At 42.9% G+C, this 23,672-nt stretch overlaps 1 protein-coding gene across 4 annotated transcripts in view; it reads left to right on the forward strand.

Annotated features, from left to right (window-relative positions):
• LOC144791219 (dehydrogenase/reductase SDR family member 4-like) overlaps positions 1-23,672 on the forward strand; it is a 232,906-nt gene that overhangs the window by 129,768 nt on the left and 79,466 nt on the right. For all 4 annotated transcript variants that reach the window (XM_078665871.1, XM_078665869.1, XM_078665872.1 and 1 more), the window contains exon 5: positions 6,287-6,357. In XM_078665871.1, the coding sequence (XP_078521997.1) occupies positions 6,287-6,357 (71 nt within the window). The remainder of the gene's footprint in view (positions 1-6,286; positions 6,358-23,672) is intronic.

A 23,672-nucleotide genomic window follows, 5' to 3' on the forward strand; every position in this document is an offset into this window, starting at 1 on the left:
GGAGCAAACTACAGAGTAATGTCCCTCTAATAACAGCTATAGTTAAGCAGAAAATAAGCTCAGCTATATGCACTCAACAACTATCGTCTCTTGCATCTTCTGAAAGTTATAAAGACACTTAGTATGGTAGTCTTATAGGTATCATAGAATGCTGCAAACACGTTATAGTGATAAAATAACTCCAACTGTTAAGAACAACATGGAGTGGAATCACATCTTACTGACAGGGTGGTCATAATCATTGTAAATTGAACCACGGAATATCATCGTTGAGCCCAATCCTGTCAGTGCGTAATTTGAAGACTCATTTCTGTTCCTTATAAAATAGGAATTTTGATATATCACTTATATGTGATGGAATAAACGGTTACTCAAGAACAACCCACATAAAATCTGTTTCACTGTGGTTGTGTTGTAAAAAATGTTTAGTTAATCTTGAGACATCTTTTCTGCAACGAAACGTGCTTTTATGTTCTTGCATCCTCACTCGCACCTTCCTGGTGGTCATGCCTATATAGCGTAAATTACACGGGCATGTGATTTGGTAGATCAGGTTAGTGCTGTTACAGTTAGTAAAGTGTCTCAACTGCCAATGGTGGTCGGTGCCTATGTTGATGCTTGTTGTCTTGGTCGTTAAAGGACAGACCGAACATCCCCCACATGGATGGTGTCCCATTACGGGAGGTAAGTCCCACAAGGTGCCCACCTCTCTGGTAGAAGTTTCTCGAGGACGGGTGTGTATCAGGCGGTCCCTTAGATTGCCCGACCTCTTAAATGCAAAAAGGGGAAACTCAATCTTATCATTGCTACTGTTTAGTATGCGCCAACGACGCCTAATGATTTTCTGGACAATTGGATTTAGTATTATAGGTAGTAACCAGAGTCAGGCGATCCAGTTTGCTCTTCTCTCCTTTCGGTTCAAGAAGTGCCTCACGATGATTGTTGGCTGCACGTTTCAACGATTGTTTGATGAACAATTCCGCCGAACTAAATCCAATTGTATCCAGAAAATCATTAGGCGTCGTTGGCGCATACTAAACAGTAGCAATGATAAGATTGAGTTTCCCCTTTTTGCATTTAAGAGGTCGGGCAATCTAAGGGACCGCCTGATACACACCCGTCCTCGAGAAACTTCTACCAGAGAGGTGGGCACCTTGTGGGACTTACCTCCCGTAATGGGACACCATCCATGTGGGGGATGTTCGGTCTGTCCTTTAACGACCAAGACAACAAGCATCGACATAGGCACCGACCACCCTTGGCAGTTGAGACACTTTACTAACTGTAACAGCACTAACCTGATCTACCAAATCACATGCCCGTGTAATTTACGCTATATAGGCATGACCACCAGGAAGGTGCGAGTGAGGATGCAAGAACATAAAAGCACGTTTCGTTGCAGAAAAGATGTCTCAAGATTAACTAAACATTTTTTACAACACAACCACAGTGAAACAGATTTTATGTGGGTTGTTCTTGAGAAACCGTTTATTCCATCACATATAAGTGATATATCAAAATTCCTATTTTATAAGGAACAGAAATGGGTCTTCAAATTACGCACTGACAGGATTGGGCTCAACGATGATATTCCGTGGTTCAATTTACAATGATTATGACCACCCTGTCAGTAAGATGTGATTCCACTCCATGTTGTTCTTAACAGTTGGAGTTATTTTATCACTATAACGTGTTTGCAGCATTCTATGATACCTATAAAACTACCATACTAAGTGTCTTTATAACTTTCAGAAGATGCAAGAGACAATAGTTGTTGAGTGCATATAGCTGAGCTTATTTTCTGCTTAACTATAGCTGTTATTTGAGGGACATTACTCTGTAGTTTGCTCCTATTTCATAAGATCTGGGGTTTGTACCATTCTTGATACTGTGGTTGGTTGGAACTACTCCTTCCTGGTTTGGTGACATCACCCTGTAGTCCGTCCAAAATCCCGTGAGAGTACGCGAGTTAAGCTGGGGTTGCTTTAGAACTACTCCTTCCTGTTTTGGTGACATCATCCTGTAGTCCGTTTGAAATCTCGCGAGAGCACGCGATTAAAGATGTCATCGGTAAACACTGTTTGCTTTAACAACTATATCCCGGTATACGCAATCTGTTTTTCCTAACCTTTCCTGTAGAGCTTAGGAAATGTTTCCCTCTTTTTTGTTTGCTATTTCCAACACAATGTTTAAATACAACCAGGCTGTGGTTGGTTAAAACTACTCCTTCCTGGTCTGGTGACATCATTTTGTAGTCCGTCAAAATCTCGCGAGATTACGCGAGTTAAGCTGGGGTTGCTTTGAACTATTCCTTCCTGGTTTGGTGACATCATCCTGTAGAGTTTACGAAATGTTTCCCTTTTCTGTTTGCTATTTCCAACACTATGTTTAAATACAATCAGGCTGCGGTTGGTTAAAACTACTCCTTCCTGGTCTGGTGACATCATTCTGTAGTCCATCAAAATCTCGCGAGAGTACGCGAGTTAAGCTGGTCTCAACGTATGAAATAGAGGCTCTTTCGAGCAGCCCAATGCCTCCCCCTGACTCAGTCATCGTTTGGGACAACGACGGACAGGTAGGCTCTAGAATCAGTCTGGGCTGTTTTTTGGCACTTGTTTTATGAGGACTTGGTTAACATTAAATAGTGATAAACAAGCCAACTACCTCATGGTTGTCTCATTAAAAGTTTGGCCCCTTTTATCTGTCAGCCTTGAATAGGGGACAAAAGGTCTTTTTGCTGTATTGGCAATCATTTTTTGAGTTTATTTAAACTACATATGCTAAAATATTTTTTGTAAAGTCTAGCTAGAGAGTTGTATGTGGGTGCGAGGACTCTCTTGGGTGATAAGTTTATACCAGGAAGTCAGGCTCTATGTGCAAGACACATTGGTGCACCCCAAGCATTATTAATAGAGAGAGCAGGGTAAAAAGGGCTCGCTCTATCTATACTAAGTGTAGGGGTTGTCTTGTCCTTACAGAGCGGGGTCTCACATTTACCTGAGCCAGGTCCAGGAAGAGGTGAGGTCCTTTCCCCGGGCACACTGGGTGAGTACTTGAAAATCTTGAACACTAATGAATAGATTACCGTTTTTAACAGACCTTTGGACCTAATAAGGGTCCACATATGTTTTGTTGTTGTAGATCACACCAGGTGCCAAGGAGGAATTGAAACAGATATAGGAGAAATATATCCTTTACTGTTATTAGTTCACTTGTGTGTTTTTATTATAATTTTTTCACACGTTTCTCACTAATTTGGCAGTAGCATTCTTTGAGAACAGAGACCCTGACGAAAGCCTTGGGTTTCCTCCCATAATAGGCTGAAACATGTTGGTCCTCTCGCAGCTATTTGTTTAAACTGCGTTTATGTTGTTGCACTGTTCTTGTTTTTAACAAGGAAGGGGCTTATGCCCAATAAAGTAATTTTTGTTAAAGCTCCCTATCCTGTTTTAACCATCACATTCATCTTCATATTTTTGCACTGCACTTTCCATTCAGATCATCATCATTTGGTCTAATCTAGTAATTGTAGGTCATTACCCCATGCCAAAGATGGGGGTATGCCGTATGTCTCAATGATCAAGAGACAGAATACCCTGGCAGGATTACCAAATGAAAACATTGATCCATACAAGTTATTGATGGGAATCCATAATGGGTTTTGATTAGCAATTACAGGTGGCCCTTTTCTTGGCGATCTGGTCTGTTGTTCATAACTGTTAGCCACTTCTTTATCTTGTTGTACTTTTTAGACATGAAGGTATTTTGAAAGATATTCAGATCAGGTTTCTGATTTAGACCTCTAAGTTTGTTTGTTGTTCATGTTGTTCCTTCAAGGGGATAGAACTTAGACGGGTCTTTAAATGTCCCTTTAGCCCTCCGATACCGTTTTGTTAGTTGTATCTTGTGAGTTAGCAATGACGGAACCTTTTGATTCCTGATCGACTCCGTAGAACTGTGATGTAAGTGTTCGGATGTGGTGAATAGAGTTCACGTTTAGAATGCTGAGTTCGCAGTTACATGCAGAGGAATAAAGAAGTGTAATAGCAAGCTCCGTATGTGGTGTATTCATTTATGAGCTCCCAGGCTGGGGAGGAAGCTAACTGGTGATGACATAAGGACACGTAACCCAAAGATCGACAGTGCTCTCCTGGAGAGTTTGCGGTTGGTTCCGTAAACTGCTCATGCATGGCACACATGCCTCAATCAAAGTGAAGATCAACGTTTGGAGCATGTGGAGTCAGAGCACCACTCCAGCCAGTGTGAAGCTTTTGAAGTTACCAAAAGCCCATTGAGAAGTGTATTCATCAGTGACCAGAAACCTGCTAGTAAGGCTGTGAAAGAAGTACTGCACAACTATACAACACGGAGCTATAAATTAGACAGTATGTCACCGCTAAAGGCAGTGACAATCAGGTACAAGGAAGTGCTAAAGACAGAGACAGACGTGTGCAAAGATCCTTTAAAAAAGGAATAATTTCTGACGCAAAAAAACACTAAAAGGAAGTAAGAACCCAGTATGGAAAATGCAATGAGCAGCAACAGCCAGCTGCAAAAGAACAGAAGCAGATAAATGCAGAAAAACTTTGGAGACGGTGATAATCAGATATATGGAGAATACAATCACATTTACCAAACCCTGATAAAGTGAGCCATCCGACCTCAACAATAGGCGTCACAACCCAATCAAAAGCATGGGGATTGTGCTTATGAGGCTGGTGAATAACTTTGGACCAATGGAATAGTGTGCTTGTTTATTCGCTGCTGAAAAGATTGCAAGATATTGTGCTGTCACCATCTTAAAATCACCTCTTACCTTCGATATAACAAAGAAAGACAATATTTTGGCGGCAGATGGACTTCCTGGATCGAAATCTTTGATGATTTCATTAATGTACTAGAAGAAACACATAACAAAAAGATTATCGACTACCTCAAAAATCTTGTCGGTGAAGGAGTATAAGAGGTAATAAAGAAACTGCTGAGAACTGACAAAGTCATATACAGTTAAATCAAAGAAATGTTACATCTCAAGTTCAATCCAATGCCGAATCCCAATTACAAAAGATATATTTTCCGTCAGGAAAGTCGGAAAGCTGACGAAACAATTGAGGAATTTGGTGACAGACTTGATAAACTCACCAAACACTAGGCCCTAAACTTGCTGGTGGTCTCCTGTGATCTGATCTCTTCCAAGACGGGCTGGGTGCTCTTTTGTGGGCTACTGGGCTGGCACTACATCCGTAGGGTGCTGATGTATGCAGAGAAGGTCTGCGGGGCTACCTCCGACATGCTCCATCGCTGGTGCTCAGCGACCCAAGGAGGGTGAGCCGCAGCCCATGGCTGAAGGAGCCTAGGTAACTGTGGCCCCAGCTATCACCCATCCGAAACCTTGCAAGCCCCTATAACAAAGTCATTCACCTACTATGAGCTAATATGTCACTGTCTGTCCTAACGTTCTTCCCCACACCTATTTAGTCTAAGGAGAAGTGTACTCTCCGACCCTGCCACCTCCTGGCCCTCATCGCTGTTGGTCCATGCTTGACTGATCATTTCAGTTTCTTTTTTTTTCTCATGGGCGGAGCTTCCTCTCGTGTGCCCCACTCCAGAACTTACAGGTCAAGCTATGTGCAGGCACCATTTATCATTAGGGGTAGGCGCCAGTAAACTTCACCATGTCCATGTGGGTTGAGTTTTTTCCGAACTCTGGACTCCAAGTGAAGAGCGGAGTGGAAAAACTCTGTGAACTCTGCCAGCGGAGTGGAGTTTGCTGCGAACCCATATGCATTTATGAGTACCCAGTTTGGGGAGGATGTTACTCCACCATTCTTCTAGTAAGTTTAACCCCGACGCGGATGACAAAGCCAGCTCGTCATGGGCGTTACCTGTGCTACGCGCATGACGAGCTGGCTTTGTCACGATACGCGCGATTTTCAAAAATCAGCGCACAGCGGAAAAACCCGCTAGCGTGCATGCGGTTAAAATGTCTCACAAAGTGGTAGTATTACCTGTGCAAATTATGCTTCTGATATTCTACTAACATTTGGGCCCTTTATATTTTAAAATGGTGCAATGCATGGGCAGAGCAACAATATGTTGTTTGTGGTAAAAAAAATACTAGAGCAAAAGAATAAAATATATTCTCAACTGCCTCTAAACATCATAGGTAAGCTCTATTCTTCAAGCCAGCCCATCTAAGGAGGTCTGCTGTTTTCGACCCTATCTCAAAAAAGACATTCAAAATCTATATGTGTTCCCCATTTCATTGTTTCATTTTTTGTTTCAGATTTTGCATACAAATGTAACTGCAACATTCCTGTTGGTGAAGCAGGTCCTCCCTCACATGCAGAAGCTTGGGTAAGGCTCTTAAGAACTGTGAATGAAGAATTTAAGGGCTCTATTTATAGTTTGGAAAATAGGACACTTCATCAAAAACAGGGTGAATATCCTGTCCGCTAAATTAAAAGTACAGTAGAACATAATGCATTTTGATATGGCACACAGGGCATTTGCTTTGTCTGTGCTGGAATATCCCATTGACCAAACCCTAAATATGCCCAAAATCTGAAAATGTGGTGATGTGGAATTTAGTTGCCTAGTGGCGGAAGTATTTTCTTTTTTTCTTTTTTTATTATGGTTTATTTGTCAACATACAAATAACAAAAACCAACCGTACATAGCTTGCTGATACAATATTACTTGATCGCATCACAACAGACCGGGGGACATTTCAGTTACAGTATATGACCTAATTCAATGGAATTGTGCTCAAACGTGTTAGTCGTCTGATGAGGGTAAGTCCTGCATCCTCAAATAGCCCAGTAGTGGCTCCCAACTGTCTTTTGGCCTTGATGTTGGCGGTAACTCCTTTGCATATAGTTCCAAGTTTTCATTACAGTATACTAGATCTTGCACCCAATGATCAGGCCAAGGAGCGACCCTGCTTTCCCAACTCATCACCACCCTCCTTTTGGCAAGGAGCATTACAATATGTACAAATTTCCCAGTTGCCCCTTTGAGATTATGCATTATACCCATTAAGCATGCTTTTGGACAACATTGTATTCTCTGACAGCACCATGCCAAGTGTATAAAATCTTCCCCCTTAGATCCACACCATTTGCATTCGTCAGATCTCGAGTCTGAACCCATGCTTCTGTAACCGGGCAGGTATATAATAGACTTGGAGCAAGTATTTAAAATGTATAATACGTAGATTGCCGTTCGAGGTCAGGACCTCAGTGAGCTGGAAACTATTATCCAGATTCATCAAACAAAAATCCGCTCGTAAAGGGCCAGATTCTGAAAATCTGGCCCTTTGCGAGGGGTATTTTTGCATTTGAGATGCATCATCCCAAATGCGAAAATCGCAATTCTAGAAATCGCTAAATTGTGATTATTTGCATTTAAGGAATCTCAATTTGAGACTCCTTAAATGCAATGCATGAAAGTGTTTAAAATTATGAATTCGCAAATAGGGCACGCAAATTACCATGAAGTACAACTTCGTGGTAATTTGTAAAAACTTTGAAAAATGCACTAAAGTGGCATGTGTGTGCGCAACATATGTGCAAATATCAATTTCAGGGGTGCAACAGGGTGTCCTTTGGACACCCTGGCACCCTTGAAATTGCAGCAAATTTGCGGTTAGCTATTTGCTAATCGCAAATAAGGAATGACTCCCCATTCATTCCTATGGGCCTTATTTGCGATTAGCAATTAGCTAATCGCAAATTAGGAATCAGTAGGAATCGCAAATAATATTGCGATTCCTACACACATCCCGTTTTGCGAGTCTTTAATAGCGAATCCTTAAAATTCACTATTAAGGACTCGCAAAACATGACTTTGATTAATCTGGGGGGTATATTACCATTCCTTCTGCGTGATTTGGGCCTAAAGTGGGTCATTCCAGCTGGCTAGGCTGTTATCCGCGTCTGGAAGACTTTCCTTCCTTACCGCTCGGTATAGCTTAGTGATTAATTTGTGTCTCATTGGGCTCTTGAGTAATGTCTGCAGTGCTTGTAATGACGGTGGCTCATCAGGGAAAGTGTGGGAAAGTGCCTTTACAGCGGCCCTTAGTCTACGGTATGTAAACATAAACATTGGTGTCTTATTTTCTATATATTGCAGCTTCTCCAGCATTAAGAAAGTGCCATTCGGGAACAAGTCTTGCATTTTATCTATGCCCATTAACGTAAGGGAACGAACAGCCCCTGCTCATTGTGTGACCCATAGTGCAGCGTGATATGCAAGAGGGAGCAGAGGGCATATATCGGAAGCTTTGCTGTTAGATGACCTATCGCCTGCCAGGCTGATATAGTACAGTCAATAGTCTTAATCTCATTTTTTGGCACACTTCGTTTGGAGTGGGTTAGGGGAGCCAACAACTTGAAAGATCGACCTCCCACTCTGGCACTCTGTAACCGAGGGACTGGCCAGGAGAAAAGCTGCAGTGTGTGGGTGCTGAGTAGGAACATAGATCCCTCAGGATTCTTGGGCCTGTGCACAGAAGGATTGTATGGGTGATACATAGCCTTTTAAGGTACACTCTCTGTTCTCGAGGCAGTCAGGGATGTATGACGTTACAACGCATACTTTTACAACGCATACCTTTACAACGCATTTTTTACAACGCAACACCCATTACAACGCATTCCATTACAATGCATGCCATTACAACAAATTTTTAAAAACTGACTTTACAACGCATTCCATTACAATGCATACTACCTTTACAATGCATACCATTACAACGCATAACATTACATTGCATGTACGGTAAGTATTGGATAGTGTAGGGGTAAAAATTACTATTCTTACTCCAGGGGGGTGCAACAGTAGGATAAGTGTTGGATAGTGCAGGGGTAAAAATTACTATTCTAACTCCAGGGGGTGCAACAGTAGGGTAAGAGTTGGATAGTGTAAGGGTACTATGCGTTGTAATGTTATGCGTTGTAATGATTTGTGTTGTAATGACATGCGTTGTAGTGGTATGCGTTGTAGTGTCATGCGTTGTAATGGTTGCAATGTAATGGCATGCAATGTAATGGATGGTGCGTTGTAAAAGTTTTGTTGTAATGGTAGTGCGTTGTAAAAGTTGCGTTGTAAAGGGTGTTTCCCGGAAGCCAGTGAAGGCGACAGAGGAGTCTGGAGATATGAAAGTGTTTGGGCAGGGCAAAGATAGCACGAGCAGCAGCATTCGGAATGTGCTGCAGCCTTTTCATTACAGATTTGTTGGCTCCCAGAAGTAGCACATTGCAGTAGTCCAATCTGCCAAGGATTGATGATTGGATGATCAGCTGCCGAGTCATAGAGTCAAAGAGACCTAGAATTGGTTAAAGGCCACGCAATAGTCCAAAACATTTCCCTGCCACTGATTTGGCGTGGACCTCAAAGGAGAGATCACTGTCATTCATTATGCCTAAGTTCTTCACCACAGGTTTGGGTATGGGGGGCATCCCGACAGCAGGAGGCCACTACTCATTGGCCCAAAGATGGGAATCCCTGCCTACCAGTAGGATCCCGGATTTGGCCGAATTTATCTGGAAATAATTAATGGCCATCCACTCCGAGTTGACTGTTAGATCCTGTCTAAATGATTCTGCATCCTGGCTAGGGTTGTTAGAGAAGGCAATCACCAGCTTGGTGTCTTCTGCGTACAACACTAGGGCAATGCCCTGAGCTTTGGCCAGCCGAGCCAACGGTCTTACATAGACATTGAATAAGGTAGAGCTTAATGCTAACCCCTGGGTCATCCCACAGTGCAATGGGTGAGTGCAGGTGTGGAAAGGAGGGGCAGTGGCTTGGAAAGTCTGACCATCTAGGAAGGATGACAACCAGGAGAGGGCTTTGCCCTTGACACCAATCTCCTCCAGATGTAGGAGCAAGATCCTATGGGAGACCGTGTCAAAGGCCGCAATCAAATCCAGTAGAATTAATGCTGTAGTTCTGCCTGCCAGACGTTTTCTGGCTTGGAGACATCTAGTGTTGTTTTTTTCAATAGGGGAACGAACTACCTTGGCATGTTTCCAGGTCTTAGGGACCACCACCGGGTATAGGGATAGATTGATTATGTCCAAGCTGTAGTGTAGTTCCTATATTCCCAATAGGCTCTGCGCATTGGAATAGTGTATCCTGTAGTTTAGACGTAGGACTGAAGTCAATTAGGTCTCTACCGAATATACTAAGCTTAATTGTGTATGTGCCAGCTAGCTCAGAGGTCACTAGAAACGTTCTCGAATAAACAAGAAGGGATTAGTTTCTGACAACCGCTTAAAACATGACAACTTTGTTTCCCAAGAATAAGAAATTCACCAGAGTTGCAGAGAAATAGAGAGACAGGCATTTTCAATATCAGGTATTTATTGAACAGTCTTCTTTCTCAAGCATAAGAAATGAACTGCTGCAATCATAATACTTGCTGTAAAGTACACAGCATATAATACGAAGAGTATTATAAAATAGTACTGTAAAAGCATGGTATGGTTTCTAAGCCATAAGATACCTAAAATGCATAAAATACATACAGTGATAAATAAGGACTAAAAGTACTCAACTGGTGCTCCTAAAATACGCCTACCCCGGTGTACCTAACCTAGGTCTAGTACAAGGTAATAAGTAAGTGAGGTGTAGCCTAGTTTTAATATTAGTTGCCAAGAATCTATTCCAAAAATTCTCTTAGGGTCTAATCAGCTCCGTACTTTGGATTTAGAATGTAGGAGGTCTTGTATCTCTCTCTCAGGACTCGATTTCCCAGCAACCCGAAAGGGTAGCCTGGAAACACTGGAGCTGGAGTTCTCGGCAGGAGAAAGTACAGTGTCTCTCAGTGCGTCAGCTGGAGGGTCGGCTTCCTTCGGCACTTGCTGCGGCAGGCTCCGTCGGGCAAGTAGATAGTCGAACTGCTCCAAACCACCGAGTGTTTGTTTAGGCAAGTGTGGGCATATTTATACCTTGAAGGTGCCGAGTTTGACGTAAGATTGGACATAATAATGTCATCAGAGACTTAATTCTCTGAAAACTCCATGATTTGTTGGATAACTTAATATTCATGCAGGGGGAAGTCCCTGACTGCTGAAGGCGGGTTTTTCCAAGAAATCGTAGATTTTCGGAACTGGTGGAAGTAGACAAGACGTATTAGGACTACTTGAGCTATGTCTTATTATGGTTAGGATTTCTATGCCTATATAAGGATACGGTATTTGATACCAATATAAGGACATGCATCGGGAAAATTACACTACGATCCTAAAATGCTATACAACACCCACTCCACGTATTATGTCTAATATTACTAAATCTATAAGCATAAGAAACATAACTAAAGCATGTGTTCATAATCCCACCCAAAATACATGAAATGAATTTAAACATGGTTTATACACATACATGAGTATTTGTCTTGTACGCATTTTACACGCAATCGCTGCCATTAAAAAATAGTATCTAAATGAAACATGAAATGACAGTCATGAAATGGCTCTAAATTTACAGAAGAAAAAAGTCGAGACCATTCTATGACATCCATACTAATATTATAAAGAGAGCCCAAACCTGTGAGCGGGTAATCTCAGTAACCACAGCACCAATCACAACACCCAATACAGCGTTGGAAAGGGCAGTTGCAGCAGAAGGACATAGGCTATGCAGACAGCCACCATATATATATATATTTTTTTTTTGCAGAGTTTTATATAGCGCGAACTTGACCCAAACTGAATCAGGTATCAGAGCGCTTTACATAGCACCAGTTACGCTACATGAGGACACACATTAATTTTTGTTAGGCACGGGGAGATTAAGTGATTTGCCCAGAATCACAGGATGTTTGGCGTCGTTACCAAGACTCGAACCCAGATCCTCAGGTCCGAGGTCAAGCGCCTTAGCCGTTAGGCCATCTCCTCTATACATTAAAAAGGTAAAAAAAACGTGCCAGCAAAGTAGTCCCTTGTGGGCGTGTCTGCGTTGTGCTGTGGGCGTGGGCTGGGGGCGTGACTAATGCTGGGGGCGTGTGGTACGGCCATCACATCGTGGGCTGTGGGCATGTGCTGGGGGCGTGACAAACACTGGGGGCGTGACAAACGCTGGGGGCGTGTGTCCGCCCTTCATGCCATGTGAGTCGTACATACAAGCGCCAATTACGTTGCTGCAAAGCATCAAGGGGCGTGCTGGGGGCGTGACACGCTGGGGGCGTGAGAAACGCTGGAGGCGTGAGTCCGGCCTTTCAACCATGTGAACGCAATTGTGCCGCATCAAGGGGCACGCTGGGGGCGTGAGAAATGCTGGGGGCGTGTGCTACGTTCCGCCCTTCATGCCATGTGGGTCATACATTAATCAGAAGATCGTCTGCTGTGGCCGTGTGCTGGGGGCATGACAAACGCGTTCACCTGGAGGCCTGGTAAGTAACGTTACTGCAGCCTCTCCTGCGCGCTGTTACTGAACTCTCTCATTCAACGAAATTATACATGCCTGCTACCATCAACCAGGGCTCAGGCGGCCGTTCAGTACACTAATTAAACGCGCCTGATAACATCAACCAGGGTTGCAGCTGGGCCTCAAGTGGGGGAACACACGCCTGCTAACATCAAACAGGCCTGCATCTGGGCCTCAAGTGGAGGAACACGCAAATGAGCGTGTCTGTGGGGACAATTACTGCAGCCTCTCCTACTCGCTGTCACTCAACTCTCTCATTCAATGACATTACACGTGCCTGCTAACATCACCCAGGGCTGTAGCGGGGCTCAGGCGGCGGATCACTACACCAATTACACGCGCCTGCTAACATCAACCAGGGCTGCAGCTGGGCCTTCTCCGTCCCTATTCTAATGAAACAAAAAATGTTGTCTACCGCGAGATTTTAAGATAAATTGCCCTTGCCAAATACACACATTGCACACATTCTATTTCATACCCGGACAACGTCGGGATGGGCTGCTAGTATATATATATATATATCCATACTAATATTATAAAGAGAGAGCCCACACCTTTGAGGTGGGTAATCTCAGTAACCACAGCACCAATCACAACACCCAATACAGCGTTGGAAAGGGCAGTTGCAGCAGAAGGACATAGGCTATGCAGACGGCCACCATATACATTTAAAAGGTAAAAGAACCATGCCAGCAAAGTAGTCCCTTGTGGGCGGGTCTGCATTCTGCTGTGGGCGTGACAAATGCTGGGAGCGTGTGGTATGCTCCGCCCTTCATGCCATGTGAGTCGTAATTGTGCCGCATCAAGTGGCACGCTGGGGCCGTGACAAACGCTGTGGGCGTGTGTCCGCGCTCTGGGTGTGTGTCTGCCCTTCATGCCATGTGATGCTCCAAGTACACAATTGCATCGCATCAAGGGGCACGCGGGGGCCGTGACAAACACTGCGGGCATGTGCTACGTTCCGTACTTCAATCCATCTGGGTCGTACATTAATCAGATCGTCTGCTGTGGCCGTGTGCTGGGGGCGTCACAAAGGAGTTCACCTCGAAGCGTGGTAAGTAACCATTCACAAGACTCAATTGGGGGACTTCCCGTTGTCTCACACATACTGGGGGTGCCAAATGCAGTGTGTGCCTCTGCCAGGGTGCATCTGAAAGGGCCGAACGCAGTGTGTGGCTTGGCCTGGGTGCGTCTAAAAAGCACTTCGGGCCGAAGAACGTCGTGTGGGTCATAAAAAAATAAGAACAGCGGGAAACAATCATTCAAGACTCACACATTTCTAATTGTTAGACAGTCGCCGCTGGCCCTCAAGCGGGGGCACACGCGACTGAGCGTGTCTGCGGGGACAATTACTGCAGCCTCTCATGCGCGCTGTTACTGAACTATCACATTAAACAAAATTACACACGCCTGCTAACATCAGCCAGGGCTGTAGCCAGGCTCATGCGGCGGATCACTACACTAATTACATGCGCCTGCTAACATGAACCAGGGTTGCAGCTGGGCCTCAAGAGGGGGGACACGTGCCTGCTAACATCAACCAGGGCTGCAGCTGGGCCTCAAGCGGGGGAACACGCGAATGACCATATCTGAATACACACATTACACACATTCTATTTCATACCTGGACAACGTCGGGACGGGCTGCTAGTAATATATAAACAGTTAAAGTTTTCATGAGATAATGCCAAGTATTTGTCTACAGGAAGTATCAAATGAATCTCTTGTTCTCTAAGAATAGTTCTACTTTAAGCAGATTACTTTGTGCCAAGTGAAAAGGGTTTATTCTGAGATGAAGAGAAAAAGTTTTCAATTGTAGATTGTAGAAACATAGGGTTCCGAAGTTAGATGGTTTGTCTTGAAAAACCGAAGGCCGAATTTCAGAGTACATGGAACGCTGTGTGCACTTTCAAAAGTTTTTCTCGGTGTCGGGAGAAAACATCAAATCATCTAAGCTGTCAAAGAAACCGTCTACCATAGTTGGTGAAAGTGGAACTACTTCATCAAGTAGATCAAATGTGCATAGATGTGAAGCATCGCCGTCAGCATCAGTCACATTAGCAATGTTCGATGTAGATGGTACCTGTGTGCCTGTTGTTCCACGTACCTCACCAAGAACTGGATTTGATGGTGAGATCTCAATGAATGCCGTCATCAGGATTGGCAGCCGTTGGGGGCAACACGATGCATGAGTCGTTACCGGACCTAGCAAGGCATCAACATACGTTGGCAGTGCTGATGGAAGTGTAAGACAGATGTCTAACACGCATTATTCGCCGAAAAGCAGGCATCTTAGAACAGGTAAGGTGCAATCTTGCCAGATTGGTCTGAATGAAAGGAACCAAGTGGCATTCAGATCTCTTAAAGGAGGCAAGCCAAGAATCTGTGTAATTCTGTCATGATACCGCATGGCAAGGAGAGCTTGTCCCATGGTAGTCTGGGTATCGTTGGTGACTGGTCTTGCCATATCGGAGCAGGAGGAATAAAAATAGAATTCCTGCTACAAGTAACAGAATGAGAGGCAGACCGCCGAACACAGAGTGCACGAAATTTGGAATTTGGAAAAATGCCGAGGTCTGCTTCGAATGGTGTCAACAGTCCCGAAAAGATTGTCTTAAATACATGTGTGATGCCACTGGTATCTGACATGTTTAAGATTTTACCTAACATTTCTGCGAAATGTACTGGGCAGTTTGTTGATAATAAGGCATATCTCTGCAGAAGTCCTTGCAACTTGCAGATCATACCTTTCTCTAGACGAGGTCAGTGGCACAGTTTTTTGTAAAAGAATGGCTTTCATTCTGCTTAAAGTATCAATTCGTATAGAAGTGATATTTAGTGAAGGCCATAACACCGTCTCCCTGTCTGTGTTAGTCTTTGGATACAATACTTGCATACAACAAGTGACCCTGGCTGACACACTAACCAGATAGGCTCTTCCTGGCAGCATGCCACAACAGCTGTGATCAATGAGCATAACATAGCTCCCATTGGAAAGCTGCCTGAAAATTGGTTCTATCACGGCCGCTGGAGTACCGTGCATGTGACAAGAAAGCTTATTTAAAGAACCTTCGCAGGCTCGATGTAAATTAATACATTCACATAAAAGTATACCGCTTAGTGAGTTTTTGCAGTTCTTCGTATTAAGAAATACCTCCTTTCCTCCACACCACCATTGTGTATATGGTAAACTCCAGGTTGACTTAATGTACGCTTTACCCAATCTTTTATACATGTCAAGACTGGCTACGCCGTCCCTTACCTTGTCTTGGAGCTGAAGCCTCTAGGAAGACGTAGAATATTTCGCAGAGACGCAAGGGACCAACTTCCCAAACTACTAACTAAACCTTACTGAACAATTATTCACAGCAAGATTGTAACTAGAAATTAGGGAGGAGGGCCGGTACTGGACGCAGAGTGGTAGGTGGTGGATCTTGCTGTCGACCTGCGAAACAACAAGCACCAAGATTATACTCAGTTGCTAAACCTTGTATCTCCTAACTACCCTAAGCCCTAGACTACCCTTCCCACAATTGTTAGAGAGATCGTCTTGTTAGTGTAAGCGCCTACCTGCGATCAGTGTTGTCCAGTCTTCGTCCAGTATTTCTTTGTCTTGTCCTGTCGTGATGGTCAAGGCGTCAGATACCTCTTGTTGTCTGTGTTTTGTGCTGTCCTTCCTTGGGAGATTACTAGAGTGGGTCTAGAAACAAGGGAAAACAATTCAGGAAATATTTCTCAAAATATTTGTTCTATTAAAAAATTCAGGCTCCCTGTTATTCACTCACTTTTAAGACTTGTCTTCTCTCCTTCCAATTAGGGCTACTTTTTTGAGGATTGATGAGAATTACTTTAGACACAAAAAACTCTCCAAAAGGGTATCTTTCTTTCACATCACACTGTGCAGTTATTAATTGTAAATAGAAATCAAAAATAGGTTTTGCGCTCTTTACCAAGAAGAACCCTTGCGTTTTCAAGGAACCAAAAAAATAAAGAGAATCACAGAACACTGATTCAACAAGCTCAAACAATTTTCAAAACTACATGTCAAAATTAACTTTTATATCTTGGGTAAGTCTTTGATTCTTGACTGGTTTAACCTTCCGTTTTCTTGTAGCTAGAAAGATAGTTCTTGGTCTTTCTTGCGTGGGGCGCCTTTGAAGGAAAGAAAATGAATTGTACTTAGCTTTCCTCTCCTTGAAGATAATTCGCTCTGGAGATTTCAGCTTTCCGGTCTGAAGTCTTGAACCTTCCTGTTCCAAGTCGACCTTCCATGCACGGGACTCCAGGCGCGACCTTCGCTCGAAGCTAGGCGGAAGGCAAAGCGGCTTCTGGAAGGTCGGGTGCGGTTTAAATACAGAACCGCACCCAGCCACACCCAGTCACGTTCAGCAGCCGCTCCCTGCCGCGCACCGGCAAAATGCGTGCGACGCGCAAATGCTGGGTCCTTCACTCTGAGCCCTCTTACCTGACTTACCTGAAAGGAAGCCGAACATAGCTTCTCCAAAGCTGCGCTAAGGCAAAGGCTGGTTCACAGTATCAGGCAAGGCTCACAGAGGTAACGAAGACCTTTTCCTGACCTCACGGGATAAATGACAGATAAAGGCAACAAAAGCAAAATAGAGGCAAAGGGATATCATAACAAGAAGTAAGTAAAAATCTAAAGTACAGTACACAATCACACTGACATTTGTAGCGTGCTGGGTGCACGGGAAAGGGGTGGGTTTTCTTGAAGGGGTCATGAGCTCCTTTTATTTAGAAGGATCTACGCTTCATGACAGTACTCCCTCCTCAAGATCCCCCCAAGGACTGTAGATATGGGTCTTGGTTTGTCAGGGTGTTGAAGATGGAAAGTCCTTAACACTTTTGGAGCATTTTTTAAGTGTTCCAAAGGTTCCCATGATCGTTCTTCTGGGCCGAAACCTCTCCAATCAACCAGGTAGAAGAGTTTCCCTCTGATTCTTTTGGAGTCCAAAATTGCTTTGACCTCAAATTCTGGATGTCCCTCTATGTCAACTGAGGGAGGCGATTTAAGCAGACGGGTTTGGGAGTGGAAAGGTTTCACTAAAGAAACATGGAACACTGGATGTATCTGGTATTTCTGAGGCAGATCTAATTTAACACAAACTGGATTTACTACTTTTACTATTGGAAAGGGGCCAATGAACCTAGGGTTAAATTTCCTATTTCCCTTTAGTTTTAAATTCCTGGTACTTAACCAAACCCTGTCTCCAGTCTTGTATTCTGGTTGTATAGATCTATGTTTATCAGATGCACTCTTCTGAGTTTCTTTGGCCTTAGCAAGGTTATATCTAGCTTCTTCTTGAATAGTAGATAGTTTAGAAACATATTCTGAGATTGCTGGTACAGAATCAATTTTGTCAGTAAGCTTAGGAATACTTTTGGGATGAAATCCGTAATTACAAAAGAATGGTGACATCTTAATTGAGGAATGTTCTAGATTGTTATAGGCGAATTCTAGGGGACTTAAAAGATCAGACCACTCTTCCGATATTCCAGGCAACATGCAACGAAGGAATTGTTCTATGGTCTGATTGGTTCGTTCAGTTAAACCATCTGTTTGAGGGTGATAACTAGAAGATAGTTTCACCTCCATGTTAAGCAAGGAACTCAAATTGCGCCAAACTCGGGATATGAACTGAGACCCTCTATCCGAAATCACGACAGAAGGAATTCCATGTAAACGAATGACATGAGTAAAAACAAGGTGGGCAAGTTCCATAGCTGTGGGAAGTTTTTTTAGAGGAATGAAATGAGCCATGCGAGAAAATTGATCAACCACAGTTAAAATAGTAGTAAATCCCTTCTTGGTTTCAGGTAGTTCTACAATAAAATCCAAAGATATCGTATGCCAAGGTTGAGGTGGGATAGGTAGAGGCATTAACAAACCACTAGGAGCTTGGTGAGAGACTTTATTTTGGATACAGATGCTACAAGTTTCTACAAAATGTTGGATGTCTTGAAACATTGTAGGCCACCAAAATTCTCTTTTGATGAGTTCATAGGTCTTTAAGATACTGGGATGAGCAGTTAAAGGAGTATCATGATGAAGGTGCATTATGTCCTTTCTTAATGATTCAGTGGGTACAAAAATAAGATCGTTAACCAACATTAAATCGTCTCTTTGTTGTAGGAAAGGATGTTCTTCTTTCCAATGATCAAATTCCTTTACTCCCAAGGCTTTCTTTATCTCAGTCACAATATCACAAATGGATAAACTAGCCTGAAAACAAGAAGTTGGGATTACGGGTTTTATCATTTCTGGTTGATCCGGACCTTTATCCCCAATTCTGGATAAAGCATCTGCCTTTAGATTCTCTTTTCCAGGTCGGTATGTGATTACAAAATTGTAATCATTGAAAAATAGAGACCATCGTAACTGTCTGGCAGAAAGAGCCTTTACTGACCTCAGAGCCTGGAGGTTTCTGTGATCAGTGTAAATAGTAACAGGATGACGAGCTCCTAGCAAGTAGTGGCGCCATTCCCCAAACACTGCCTTGATTGCCAATAATTCCTTGTCAGCTATCGCATAATTTTGTTCTGCTTCAGATAATTTTCTGGAATAATAGGCTATCGGATGCATTTGACCAGTATCAAGATTTCTTTGGGACAATGTACCACCTAAAGCAAATTGTGAGGCGTCTGCTTCTACAATAAAGGGTTGACTAGGGTCTGGATGGGACAACACTGGAGCTGAATTGAATCTTTTTTTTAGCTCTTGAAAAGCTTCTTCTGCAGGAGCCGACCAAAGGAATTTTACGCCTTTTCTTAACAATTTGGTAATGGGAGTTATAATTTGTGAAAAGTACTGAATAAATCGGCGGTAAAAGTTCGCAAATCCAAGAAAGCTTTGAATTTGTTTCACAGTAGTGGGACTAGGCCAAAAACTGACTGCATTTACCTTGTTTGGGTCCATCTCAATTCCCTTGGGACTAATGATATAACCAAGGAAGTCCACTTTGGAGACATGAAACAGACTCTTCTCCAGTTTTACATATAGAGAATTTCAAAGCAGTTTTTGGAGAATGGCACGAACTTGCTGTACATGTTCTTCCTCTGAATTGGAATATATGAGAATGTCATCTATGTAAACTACACAGCAAACATCTATGAATTCGTGTAAAACTTCATTTATAAAAAATTGGAAAGCTGCAGGAGTGTTGCAGAGTCCGAAAGGCATTACTTGGTACTCGAAGAGACCAAATTTTGTGCGAAAGGCCGTCTTCCACTCGTCTCCGTTTCGTACTCGTACCAGATGGTATGCTCCTCGCAGGTCCAACTTGGTATAAATGGTTGCCTTTTTGACCTGGTCTAAAAGTGTGGGAATAAGAGGCAGTGGATATCTGTTCTTAATGGTTATATTATTCAGGGCCCTGTAATCTATACACGGGCGCAATTCTCCTCCCTTTTTCGGAATGAAAAAAAGAGAAGATGACACTGGGGATTTGGAATGACGTATGAAGCCGTTTGCAAGGTATTCATCAAGATACTCTCTGAGGTGAACATTCTCTTTCTCAGTTAGAGCATAGATCCTACTACAGGGCAGGGTGGCTCCAGGTACAAGATCTATTCTACAGTCAAAGTCCCTGTGTGGTGGTAGTGTGTTTGCTCTCTTTTTGTCGAAAACTTTCAAAAGATCAGAGTATTCAGAAGGAACTCCATCCATGACTAGCACATTTGGCGCTGACTCAGTACTAAAGTCAAATCCCTGAATAATATCCTCTTTTGTCTCAAGTAAAAAACAATGTTGTGAGCAATGAGAGGATTTGAAGGTCACTGTCTTGCGTACCCAATCTATAAGGGGATTGTGTTGTACTAACCAAGGGATTCCTAGTATTAACTTGAATTGAGGGGCATCTATGATGTCAAAATGACTATTTTCTCTATGAATCTTTGAACAGCCCATTTCCAACACTTCGGATTGTCTGTTGATTGGACCTGAAGACAGTTCCTTGCCGTCTACTGCTCTAACCGTCTCAGGAAATTTCTTAAGAACAGAATCGAATCCCAACTCCTGAAAGAAGTGAGAGTCAACAAAGTTCCCAGTTGCACCTGAGTCAATTATGGCTTCTACCTTTCTGGAGTGAGATACAAGAGCTGTCCCTCTTAATTCTACTATGATACAGAAATGCTTGCACCCTTGAGGAGGTACAGTTGAGGCCAAACTAGAATCATTACTCGATAAACTGGCCTCTTCTTTTACCAAGCATTCTCGTTTCCCGAAATCTCGTGAGTGATGGCGATTTCCGAGGTCTTTGTTTTAATCTTGTTTGGTCGAACCGGACATTCCTTTACAAAATGACCAGTCTTACCGCAGTAAAGGCATTGATTTAATTTCCGTCTCTTTTCTTTCTCCTCTTTAGATATAGGGCCTCGAATAGAACCTATTTGCATTGGTTCTACTGAATCGACTCTGGGATTTGCCTCTCTAGTTGTAGGAGTCCTTTCTTTTAAGAATACTAATTTGTGATCGGATTTTCCCTTTTCACCTCTACGTTCTGACAATCGATGGTTTCGTTTTACAACTAAATCTATGAATTCACTGATATCATCAGGAGGTTCTAAGATTTGGGTTATCATGTCCTTCAATTCGTCTTTTAACCCTCTGTAAAATATTGAAATTATTTTATCATAAGGCCAATCAGCTTCTAAAACAAGACGATTAAACAAAGAGATGTAATGAAGTAAATCGGAGGATCCCTGCTTTAAACTAAGAAGTTCATTATCAGCGGATTGAACAAATAGATGTTTAGCAAACATCTTTTTTAATGCACGCTCAAAATCTTTAAAATTATATAGTATTCGGTCATCGTTTTCCACCAGAGGGACTGACCAAAGAGCTGCATCACCACCTAAGTATGATAACATAAAAGCTACCTTGGATGAATCATCAGGGAATGCGGAAGTCTTAGCAATGAAATGTAAATGACACTGCTGTAAAAAGACTGAAAACTTATTACAGTCCCCATAAAACCTTTCAGGCTGAGCTAAGGGGGTAGGGACTGGTGTTACTACTTGTATCTGAGTATGAGTCCCTGAATCCAAGGAGGATCTCTGTACTGTCGCCGATGTCTGAATTGCATCTTGGAGGGTTGACATATCTCTGCGTAAGGCAGCATTTTCCTGTCTTAAATCTTCTAAGATGGTAGCTAAATCTTGTAAGGTCACCTGATCCATTGCGTCTGGGCGAAAAGATTCTCGTGGGCTTTGCCTTCTGTCAAGACTGGCTACGCCGTCCCTTACCTTGTCTTGGAGCTGAAGCCTCTAGGAAGACGTAAAATATTTCGCAGAAACGCAAGGGACCAACTTCCCAAACTACTAACTAAACCTTACTGAACAATTATTCACAGCAAGATTTTAACTAGAAGTTAGGGAGGAGGGCCGGTACTGGACGCAGAGTGGTAGGTGGTGGAGATTGCTGTCGACCTGCGAAACAACAAGCACCAAGATTATACTCAGTTGCTAAACCTTGTATCTCCTAACTACCCTAAGCCCTAGACTACCCTTCCCACAATTGTTAGAGAGATCGTCTTGTTAGTGTAAGCGCCTACCTGCGATCAGTGTTGTCCAGTCTTCGTCCAGTATTTCTTTGTCTTGTCCTGTCGTGATGGTCAAGGCGTCAGATACCTCTTGTTGTCTGTGTTTGTGCTGTCCTTCCTTGGGAGATTACTAGAGTGGGTCTAGAAACAAGGGAAAACAATTCAGGAAATATTTCTCAAAATATTTGTTCTATTAAAAAATTCAGGCTCCCTGTTATTCAATCACTTTTAAGACTTGTCTTCTCTCCTTCCAATTAGGGCTTCTTTTTTGAGGATTGATGAGAATTACTTTAGACACAAAAAACTCTCCAAAGGGTATCTTTCTTTCACATCACACTGTTCAGTTATTAATTGTAAATAGAAATCAAAAATAAGTTTTGCGCTCTTTACCAAGAAGAACCCTTGCATTTTCAAGGAACCAAAAAAAAAAAGAGAATCACAGAACACTGATTCAACAAGCTCAAACAATTTTCAAAACTACATGTCAAAATTAACTTTTATATCTTGGGTAAGTCTTGTAGCTAGAAAGATAGTTCTTGGTCTTTCTTGCGTGGGGCGCCTTTGAAGGAAAGAAAATGAATTGTACTTAGCTTTCCTCTCCTTGAAGATGAATCGCTCTGGAGATTGCAGCTTTCCGGTCTGAAGTCTTGAACCTTCCTGTTCCAAGTCGACCTTCCATGCACGGGACTCCAGGCGCGACCTTCGCTCGAAGCTAGGCGGAAGGCAAAGCGGCTTCTGGAAGGTCGGGTGCGGTTTAAATACAGAACCGCACCCAGCCACACCCAGTCACGTTCAGCAGCCGCTCCCTGCCGCGCACCGGCAAAATGCGTGCGACGCGCAAATGCTGGGTCCTTCACTCTGAGCCCTCTTACCTGACTTACCTGAAAGGAAGCCGAACATAGCTTCTCCAAAGCTGCGCTAAGGCAAAGGCTGGTTCACAGTATCAGGCAAGGCTCACAGAGGTAACGAAGACCTTTTCCTGACCTCACGGGATAAATGACAGATAAAGGCAACAAAAGCAAAATAGAGGCAAAGGGATATCATAACAAGAAGTACAGTAAAAATCTAAAGTACAGTACACAATCACACTGACATTTGTAGCGTGCTGGGTGCACGGGAAAGGGGTGGGTTTACTTGAAGGGGTCATGAGCTCCTTTTATTTAGAAGGATCTACGCTTCATGACAATACAGGCCCGCTGGTATGTGCTGTAGACAATACTGAAATTGTAAAATCGTCACTGGTATTGAGATGGTGCCATGTATTATCCATTCAATGACAGGTTTCTCAGAAATAGTTAATGGTAATCTTTCCAGTTTTTCAATGCTCAGCACCGTATAGTCTGCTCCTCTTTGTGCCAAAGAGATTTGTTTATCTGTAAGGTTAAGGACAGTAAACAATAACGTTGTATTGATTAGACGCCATGGCCTGAACTGAGATTTTGCAACGTCCAGCCTATTAGCATTATAGAACGCAATTGAGACTGGCCATGTTGTAACATTAGCAAATCCTGTTCTATTATGTCAATGGCAGATGATACAATGCTGTCCAAAGAATAGATTCTGGAGGACAGAGTCGTCAACCCATTGTCCACTACAGAGAGTGCTTTCTCTAAATTAATACGATCAATTTCTCGTATTTTTTCTGCAGTTTCCATTTGCGTTATTTTCCAAACTTCGTTGTAC

This window comes from Lissotriton helveticus, chromosome 11 (genome assembly GCF_964261635.1).
Source record: "Lissotriton helveticus chromosome 11, aLisHel1.1, whole genome shotgun sequence".
NCBI lineage: Eukaryota > Metazoa > Chordata > Amphibia > Caudata > Salamandridae > Lissotriton > Lissotriton helveticus.